This window comes from Rhododendron vialii, chromosome 11a (assembly GCF_030253575.1).
Source record: "Rhododendron vialii isolate Sample 1 chromosome 11a, ASM3025357v1".
NCBI lineage: Eukaryota > Viridiplantae > Streptophyta > Magnoliopsida > Ericales > Ericaceae > Rhododendron > Rhododendron vialii.
This window is the reverse complement of record NC_080567.1, coordinates 37,824,902-37,835,278: the sequence shown is the minus strand read 5'-3', so window position 1 is coordinate 37,835,278 and position 10,377 is coordinate 37,824,902. Positions and strand designations below refer to the sequence as shown.

The following is a 10,377-nucleotide window of genomic DNA, read 5'->3' as shown; positions in this document are numbered from 1 at the left end:
TCTTAGCAGGGAACCCTTTATAAAAGCTTGGGATTATTAGAAGGCCGTTTTTGTGTGTGTGTGTGTGTGTGATAATAGCTCAAATTTTGATCTCAATCATCTGGAGTGTCGGAGTCGTGGACGAAAGAGATCGTCATCAGGTTAGAATCTAATCTAACACGCTTGTTATATGCACCGGTTATCCCAATAAAGGTTTGGAGAAATGAGGATATATTGATGTTATGGCGTGATGATTTTTTGTGCTTGTACAATTCAGAAAGGAATTCCTTGAAACAAGTATAAGTTGTTCCGTGGGAGAGTGGCCATATTGTTGACCGTTTCATCATTTATGAGACAAGATCCGGCCCCATTTTTCGGACCGTAACATAGCGAAATTGAGCGCTCTAACTAAAGACGACGAACTGGCCAAAAAACTTTGGGATTTTAGCTTGAGCTTGACTGATCCCAAGTGATAAAAATGGCCTTTTTGAATTGATCCCAAGTTATTGAACTTTGAAAAAACTGAAATAAACATGCTTTTAGAGGAATTTCATGATTGGTGGACACACGAAGGCTTCCTCTATGTCCGGTATCTGAGTTGAAGCTTGCTTTTTCTTTTTTCGGTGAACGCTGTAATTGCTTTGTTAGTTGTCATATACTCTGCGAATCTACGCATTTCATTATAAGAGGGTGTTTGGACAAATAATCCAAAATGGCTTATTTTTTGTCTTTATTCAAATTTTTTTCGTATCACTTGGCTTATTGTCATTTTTTTGGAGATTATTGCATCCTCACGACAAGAGGAATCTAAAAAGTAAAAATTTTTGACCGAAATCCAATTTTTTTTGAATAAAGACGAAAAAAATCAATAAGCCAATTTTTTCGTCTTTATTCAAAAAAAATTGAATTTTGGTCAAAATTTTTTACTTTTTAAATTCCTCTTGTCGTGAGGATGTAATAATCCTCATAAAAATGACAATAAGCCAAGTGATACGAAAAAAATTTGAATAAGAACAAAAAATAAGCAACTTTGACTTATTTATCCGAACACCCCCTAACCTTCTTCATGCATTTTCCATTCTAATGCAGGTCCTAGAATCACAATTCCCAGGAGCCTGGTGGGCAAGTTGTGGAGCCTTATCTGTGAGTTCAACAACGGCTTTGCTGGTTCGCCTTTTCAGTTCCGATTGTGAACCCCATAATATAGTTGCTTATGACAAAACTAGCTTGTATATTATAGAAATATTTACTCAAAATGACCTGTATCCCTCAAGGAGGATGCTATTTTTCCTATTTCCCAAAATGAACCTCCGAAACTATTTCTTGTGATCATCATCCAAAATTAGCTTGTGAATTACAGAAATATTTACTCTTATCCGATAAGTGTAACCTTTTTTTTTTGGGTAAATAAATAAGTGTAACCTTTCACAAATGATTGTATCGTGGTGATCTTTTTATTTTTGCTAAGGCTCTGTTTGTTTCATTAGGGAATGTGCTGGAATTCACACACAACAGACACTTCTAAAGACATTTGTTTTTTGAACTTCTATTTTTGTCGGTAATATTTTCGTTGAGGCATTGCAGCATGAGATGGTAATTTTTGGTAGTTTAGATATCTTCAACCAACGCCAATCTGTTGTCTTCGATCATTGAGCTGTTTAGGAAAAAAATATTTCCAGTTCTTGGGTTTTCCACTTAAAAAAATCTCAATGTTTTTTGGTTGTATTTTTGGATATTGCACACTGCTTCAGGCAATGACATCTATTCCTCTATCTACACAATGATTAAAAAGTTCCCAAGACTGTAAGGTAATCGCAAAATCAACATTCAAGGTCACCTTTACATGTAGGATCATAATGAAATAGAATGAGCCCCTGTTTCGTCAATTTTTTTTTATTTTTTAAGTGCTTATTTTTTGCTTTACGAGACATGTTATTTTTTCACAATACATTACCTTTATTTCAAGAAAATACAAAAATAAATAATTATTTTTCTTAGCAGAACGGGGAGTTAACGTCTATGACATAAACCTAATTAATTCTTGTCCTTCAACAAAATAATTGTTACTAATACATTGTCTATTCATTTGGAGATATCTTTCATGAAAGCTTCGAAGTTCTTCTCAGATGATCCTCCTTTTCCAATAGCGTGTCGACACGTCTCTCGGATTTCTCTTGCTCTTTCCACCAGTTCTTTCCTCCCAACATTTTCTGAATCCATAAACCTCCGCACAAGCTCAGCAATTTCCTCCCTCCTCACCAAATCACCATTCGCGCCCTTCGCCTTCCACCCAATCTTCCAATCTTCCGCAACCAATTTACTTATTGGGACTTGATCCATTCCAATAGGAAAAGCAAGTACCGGTAACCCCGCGAAAAAACTTTCCACAATTGAATTCCACCCGCAGTGAGTAAAAAATCCTCCAACCGACGGATGGCATAGCACCTTCAATTGGTCACACCAAGGCACCACCATTCCCAAACCACCACAAAAGGACTCTTTCACACTCGACGCCTTGTCACGCGCCACCAACAAGTACTTCACACCGCTGCTGAGCAAGCCGGCTATAATTTCATCCATCTGGGCACTTGATACGGAAAGGAAACTTCCTTGCGAAACGTACAAAACGGAACTCTGAGGCTGAGAGTCTAGCCATTCGAGGTAGTCAACACTGTTTGGGGCGGTGAGGCAAGAGGAATTATGGTAATGCAGATTGAAGTAAGGTATGAGGGGGCCAAGAGAGTAGACGGGGAACAGGAATGTGGCTTGCAAAGCGTCGATGACTGAAGGCTCGAGCTCAAAAACGGAGTTGAACAAGAGATATTGTGCTTGGGGTACTTTGGAGATCACGTCAAAGAGTCTTTGCAAGAGTTGTTGGTTCAGAAGGTGAAAGATGCTAGGAAGGTCGGATAAACGGAATGGAGATAGGCCTGGGATGTTGTCCACCGTCACTTCTGCTCTTTCTGTTGTGCAAGCACAAGCAAGAAAGACGCATTAACCAATATTATTCATCAATGTGATTTAAGAAAAAAAAATTACTTGATAAAGAATTCAATGAATCGCATCATTTTCCTAAAATTTAATCTATAAAAGAGTTCGTTTGTGGCAATTTCAATTCATATGTGCATTGTTGGTTTTTTTTGTTTTGGTTGTGATCAAATGGCACATAGCCCCATGAGAACGGATCCTCTATGTGGGCACATAAAATGGAATCCACGCTGGGTCTATTTGACGATTTTGAATCCTCAATTTTGTAGGTCTCGATATGCCTATTTTACACTATGGAAAGAAAAAAAAAATTGACCGAATATCCGTAAACAGAGCATTTCCCCTGAGGATCCCCACTTTTTAGCTTAAAATGCGTACTAGATTGCTGGCCGTTGGATCGTGTTTTGAATCGTCCGAATTCTTAGACCATTTATGACCGGTCATAAACCATCCGCGAATCTGAACGATTCAAAACACAATCCAACGGCTAGCAGCTAGGTCCATAAAATGCGGTGGTTCCTAGAAAAAACGATCGTATCCGTATACTTGATCGATCAAAAAGGCATGTATAGTTGGAGTCTTGCTGTCTAGTTTTCTTGCAAGAAATATACTTTTTGTGTAAAGTTTAAAATGTCCAATCGAAATTAAGAACACATCAGATCAACAAGTAAGACCATAATGGATCATATTTTGCATATGATGAACAGCAAATTTAAGGATCATGATTCTTTCTATAGCCGTCTAGAGAACTGAAGCCTCGGTTGCATTCCTTATTGATTTGACTACTTTGAACTTCTTCCGAGGGGGAAGATCCTCTTTGGACTTGGCTGTTCATTCGGACCATTTTCTAGGTACTTTTCGGGTTCATTTTGATAATCAGAACCATTTAATTAACTTATAGATCTCGTCGAAAACATTCGTAAGAAACATTACACCAAAATTTATGTTGATTGAATATCGTTTTAAGTATATACTTTGGAACAAATTTATGAAAAAAACAGGCCACAAATGTTTTCGTAATTTGTAAAGGTAATTTTGTGGCAAAAGAGAGGGAAAAACGAAAAGTGTGATCTAACCAGTATGCTTACCGGGAAACTCAGCAGGGAAGTGCGGGTTTTGAGCGATAAGATCAAAATGGTAAAACATCGAAAACACAGTCACCGGCATCGGCCAGAACGAAGCCACCGGAATATTCCTTCTCCTCCCGACATCAACGGCCCAAGGCAAGAAAGTATCAGCCACAATAACATCCACCGGCGCCTCCAGCCGGTCGAGTATCCCCTCGAACGGCTCCTCGATTTTAGTCAGGACGGCTTCCATGAAGCTGACCGTGTCGTTGGCTCGGACCAGCTCCGACGGCAGGACGTTGGGGATGGTTACGAAGCGGATGCAATCCGGCTTGGTTTCGGAGCCGATTAGGCCGAGCCACTCCTCCGTGACGACAAACGTAATGAGTATGTCGTCGTTACGCCGGGAAGAGAGCAACTTGCAGAGGTTCATCATGGGGTTGATGTGGCCTCTACCTGGGGAAGGCATGGCTACTACGTGGCATGTCGCCATTTGTTCAGAGATCGAAAGTGAAGAGGAAGAAAGAAAAGATAGTCTCTGAATCGTTATCTGTTGTACTGTGGGGTGGGTGACTTGGGGTACTTTATTTTATACTTTCTCGTCCGGATTTAGTAGTTTATTTTTTGAAATTTGTGTAATTTTTCAACCGATTATGTCTTTTAATTTATAATATTTTACGTGATTTCGAAAATATTGTATTATAGAACTAATCAAGATCCATCAAACAAAATTTATATTTGATATAAAATTTATTACGAATTTAAAAATATAATTTATTTTTTAGCCGATTAGATTATAACTATAAACTACTATAAAAGTAGGAGTTGTGTGTTTTCAGAATTGAATTTTAAGGTTTTGTTCATTCATTCATCGTGGGGTGGACTAGTGAAAGTCGATGGAGTTGTTTAATTTGATCGGGCTAGTTGTTGACACTCGACAGTTGCACGTGCTTTTGCGGAGAAGTTTTTGGGTGTCGAGCGGGTTCTGCATGCTGGGAATTTCGTCAGTAAACGTGTTTTTGACGGTCTAAATTCTTAAAAAAAAGAGGAGAGAGAGGGAATACATCTAGGTTGTTCAAACACACGTTTGGATGGTTGGAATCGTTGATAGATACTATCACGTGGTGGAACCCGATTGGCACCCAAAAATTTCTCGCTTTTGTGAGTCAGCCAAGGGGTCGGCGAGCGTTCAAGGCATGTGACTGGGAAGTTTAACTTCTTTTTTACTGTTTGAGATTCGAAACTCTCGCAAGTGCAATTAACTCTTCTAGATTCAGCTCATGCGGATGATTTTAATTGAGTCATTGCTAGTAAACATTCAACTTTAATTGAGTCCGGTGACTGTACCAGTCTAGACTCCCTAAATTCGGTGGGTGTGATTGGTGGGCGAATAAGTCCAGTCTAGACTCCCATACATTGATTTGATCAACCATGGTGTACGCGCGGGGGAGGGAGACAGCTTTTGTTCTTTTGGCCTTCTCTTTTCCTACTGGAGTACAGTAGTTTTTTCGAAGAAGAAATTAAGCTGATGGTACCAATAAAATAACCGTAGTGGGTGTGTTTTTTTAACGAATTATGCCCGTCCCGCGCGCACCAACTCTGACTAGTTTGTATTCTCGATCTCACTTTTCTCTTCCTTTTTCAAACCTGGCCGCTGTAATAAGAGAAAGGATTGATTTTTACATGCATATATGCCTAATATATCAAGCCTAAGGCCCCGTTAAAAAATAAGCCAACTGACTTTTTTTTTTTTTTTATTCAATTTTTTTTTCGTATTTGTTAGTTTTTCGTCAATTTTTAGAAAATTATTGCATCGTCATGACGAGTGGAATCTAAGAAATTAAAAATTATGATCGAAATCCAATTTTTTTGAAATAAAGACGAAAAAATTGGCTTATTTTTGTCTTTATTCAAAAAAATTAGGTTTCAATCGTAATTTTTTACTTTTTAGATTCCTCTTGTCATGACGATGCAATAATCCCTAAAAAATTGACAAAAAACTAACAAATGCAAAAAAAATTTGAATAAGAATAAAAAAACAAGCCAGTTGGCTTATTTAGCCGAACTTGGTAAGTACAACAAGAACAGAGATTGACCAATAACTCAGTAAGGAATGGAAAATTAAATCACTGATCACATGCATATATGCCTAATATATCAAGCCTAAGTATGATATCTGCTGTTACATCAATGGTTTTTACTACTTGTGATAAATTTCCAAGTCTACAGATCTACAATTACAAGCTTTTTTTTTTTTTTGATCCTCAAAAGACGTCTTAAAAGCTTACAAAGTTAGATCTTTACAGAGAATAGAAAAAAGAGATAAAGGGGGATGGACAACCCAATTACAAGGTAAGCATTTTTTCCTAGCAAGTGCTGCTATCTCATGTGCTGCCTTGTTAGCTGTTCTTCTGACCCAGTTGAAACGAATATCTCCATCTCTAGCACGGTCACGAATGTCCAAAACTTCAGCACTCACTTCCCAAGGGGGCACCAATTCGGACACGCTGAGAAGAATGGCTTGCCTGTTATCTGCTTCCACTGTTGCCCCTTTGATTTTTTATTCGATCAACATGTCACAGGCTGCTCTAATCGCACGAAGCTCTCCACGCAGACTGGAGTTAGCAAACACAGATCTGACCAAGCCATCCATAATCTCACCCTTCCAGTTTCTAATAACCACAGCCAGCTTGCCGTCTCCTCCACCCTTGGGGATGGTAACATCACAATTAGCTTTGAAACAATCTCTGTCCGGAGCCCTCCAAGTGGACGGATCCTCTTGGTTTGATGGGGTATCCATATGGACATTAGAAATCTCCAAGATACTTGAGCTTTCAAACCAGGCCTTATTGATCGCAGCAATGGTCGCCGCTGGATCAATCTTAGACTGGCGGAAAATGTAGTTCGATCTTGATTTCCAAATCTGCCAAGCAATGAATGCCACCTTTCCCATGAAATCTATAGCCTCTGACCTTGGCTTCATGTCCACCATTTCTGCAGTCCATTTGAGAACAGATGCATTACCTCCCAAGTCCCCCAAAGCACGTATGTTAAAGCTAAACCAAACAGCCTTGGCCCAGTTACATCTAAAAAGCATATGTTCTACTGATTCTGGCTCAGATTCACAAATTGGACAAGACAATTACATGCTATAACGAAGATTTTTACGAATTTAGACCATCTGTCCAATTCTTTTTTGAACAACTTAACACATCTGCATGTGTTTATCAGAGTAGTCGGTAGTGTTACGTTACATAGTTGTTCAATCGGATTGAACAAAATTGAAACACAAATGTGTTCAAAATCGATTGATGTGCATGTGGATCCCAAACACATGCAAGTGAGTTCCTCGCTCTTTGACGACTACGAGTGCATCTATGTCCAAACATATGTGTTATATCTTTTTTGTTTCTTTTTTGATCATGGCGAGGACCAACTTTTCAAACAGTATCATTTAAAAATCCAGTGATAAGAACCCACTAATTTTGGCATGTGGAGGTATAAGAAACTACGCAAATAACACAAGCAATAAATTAAATGAATTTCTAACAAACTTTGAGTATACAGAGTATAAAAAGAAGAAGCGGTACAACTATCCTTAAATATATTACTACTAGAGCATTGCCCGTGCCTACGGCATTATCAACGATGATCCAAACCACACTATAACACTTGAAAATATAGTCCAAAGAGCATTGCTCGTGCCTACAGCACTACCAACGATGATCCAAACCACACTAACACTTGAAAATATAATCCAATTGGTTGGGTTTTTCAAAAGAATACTTGTCCCTGTCACCTTTCATCTATTTTGAAATTTTCTCTTTATCACATTCCAAAAAGTCTTTGTATCAATACATATGTACTTCATCTGAAGTGTGCCATTAAGAACATGCACAACCACCTAAGAACATTCAATTCAAAAAACCAAAGATGACATATTGTTGACCATAATAGTATCAGAGTGAATGAAATCCAGTCCTTAACAAAGGCCCCTAACCCATTGGCGAGTGAGCTTTGGTTGCTGAATACATAAGCTGAGAGCATTTGGGGAGAGCTTTGCTCAGGGATGAGGGTGATTTTTGGGGAGAGAGCTTTGTGCATAAGCTTACCCCATCAACCTAAACCAATAATTTGGACTTAGGACCCAACAATTCCATCGAGGCTCTTATGGTCTTGAAAATCAATCACACCTGAAGAATAAGAAACAAAAGCAAAAATCAGAACTTTGTAAGAACTTATCGGATTGCATGAACAAAGGTTGACGCCGGGCAATAAAGAAATTTAATAGCACAATCATCATTTGTTAAGTCCACCTGGTATGGTACTAACATTGGTTCTCTTGAAATAGTTTCAAATAGAACTCAAAGGGCTTAAGTTGATTTCTCTACCGCCATAATCACTAAAGTGAATCACTCAAGGGCCTACGTTGGTTTCTTTTCAAATGGAGGGTGATTGAACAGGTGCAATTTGATTTCTTTAAGGGCATTAGTTTGAGAAGAAAATGGATTTCACCTAGATTCTTTATGACATGTTGAAGCAAGGGTATGTAGATAAACATGAAATCAGATTATGTTGGAAAGTCAATAGCATCGTCCGTGCCTACGGCACTACGGTCAATCCAAGCTTAATCTATGATAAGGATCAAGTTACAATGCATAAATAGTAACATAGAGTCAATCATGGCATAGAATGGCTTAAAGCTTCTGCCAACAATACATAAATTCATCCAACATCTCAACAAATTATCAATCCAAAAAATATACATTATTTTACACGCTTCTGCATCCAATATATAGCCCTCATAGCTGCATCCAATATATAGCCCTCATAGCGCACAATTGCACTTTTATTTTGCACTTGCAGAATGGAATCAATCATTTATAAGTGTAAAAACTAAATATACCCTAGTTAGCGCACAAAAAGTGAGAAGTTACATTCACATCCACCATCTAAGCCTAACTGTAATAGCATAAAAATCTAGTCATATCAAAGTCTTGAATGAGTACGAAATATTAAATAGACCAAAAAAATAGCATGTTACTCGCATAAATAAGAACGAAATTAACAGCAAGGGATGTGATTAAAACATAATCTGAACAGCCGATTACAGGATTTTTTTCGTTACCTTGATGTCTTTCGAGTATCGAAGGAACCCACTTGTGTGTCCTGTCAAAAAATAGAAAAGAACAATCCCCATGAGCACATATAAAAACTGGTGACCAAAAGAGACCCAATCTTACATTTTTGGTCTTGAAATACAGCAATCAACAAAGACCACCATTCACCACATGGGTCTATGTGGTATCGGGAACCCCTTCTGGTTCTGATCAATTTTGATAAAACTATAGAGGAGAACACTCGAAAGGCGAAATGGAAAGCACAAAAAAAAACAAAAACAAAAAACGACGACAACTTTAGGGCATAAATTTCGAACCGAAGAGAACCCAATTGAAATAGAACCATAAAAGCACCCAAAAAAACTACCAACAGACAAAGTCCAATTAAAAAACCAACAGAACCCAATTGAAATAGGAGGAAATGATTTTGGCATACAACCATTTCGTATCTGCCTATGTATGTGTATGTGGAGGACAGAGGGGGTTGAGTTTGATCAAATAATCACCACCCCAATTGGGCACTAATTAACCTGAGATTGAAGGACAACGGTGCTTGGCGTCAATCGGCGAGTGGGAGATCTGAAAGGAACAGTGGTCTGAAGGAAAGGTTTGAGGAAGGCTGATTGAGGTGGTGGTGGACGGCGGTGGGAGTAATGATGGTGGTGATGATTGTGGGCGGTGACAGGATCAAGGCTGCAAACGAGCCGAGCCGAGCTTTACTATATATGTTCAAGCTTGTTTATTAAGTTTTTAACGAACACGAGCTCGAGCTCAGTGAAAACTTAACGAGTCGAGCTCGAGCCGAGCAGGTCTTGGCTTGACTCGAGCTTGTTCACGAGCCTCAACGGACCAACGAAAAATATATATATTTCGTCACATAAGCCTAATACAACCAAAAATATTTTGATTGTGAAGGTATATATCAACCAAAAATCGGCTCGAGCTTGTTCGTTTAACTTTTGAGCCGAGCTTGAACAAACCATTAACAAGCCGAGCTGCGAGCCGCTCGCTCACTCTGTTCGTTGCAGCCCTAGATGGGATAAGAGAGCTGTAAACGGTTAGGGTTTCAAATTTGAATTGAATTCAGTAATTTCACATTGATGATGGTAGTAGTGTAATTAAGTTAAAGAAGGTGGATAGTTTACTCAAGAGGGATAAACTACACCTCCACCATTAAATCAAATGAATCTCAGCCCTTTAACAACTTGTATTTGTGTGGGGTT

At 38.6% G+C, this 10,377-nt stretch overlaps 1 protein-coding gene across 1 annotated transcript; it reads right to left on the bottom strand.

Moving 5' to 3' along the window:
• Nucleotides 1-1,933: 1,933 nt before the first annotated feature.
• Nucleotides 1,934-4,585, bottom strand: LOC131308000 (UDP-glycosyltransferase 87A1-like). The gene is made up of 2 exons (XM_058334784.1): nt 4,056-4,585; nt 1,934-2,942 (listed from the first exon to the last, which is right to left on the bottom strand). Exons 1-2 carry the CDS (start codon nt 4,525-4,527, stop codon nt 2,062-2,064), a joined length of 1,353 nt encoding a protein of 450 aa, XP_058190767.1. The 5' UTR covers nt 4,528-4,585; the 3' UTR covers nt 1,934-2,061.
• Nucleotides 4,586-10,377: the final 5,792 nt, after the last annotated feature.

Bases quoted from the DNA above. Each gene is read 5' to 3' on its own strand.
- LOC131308000 (XM_058334784.1), bottom strand. From the start codon at position 4,527: ATGGCGACATGCCACGTAGTAGCCATGCCTTCCCCAGGTAGAGGCCAC. The intron at 2,943-4,055 runs GTAAGCATACTG...CTTGCACAACAG, and splicing joins CTTCCCTGCTGAGTTTCCCG to AAAGAGCAGAAGTGACGGTG.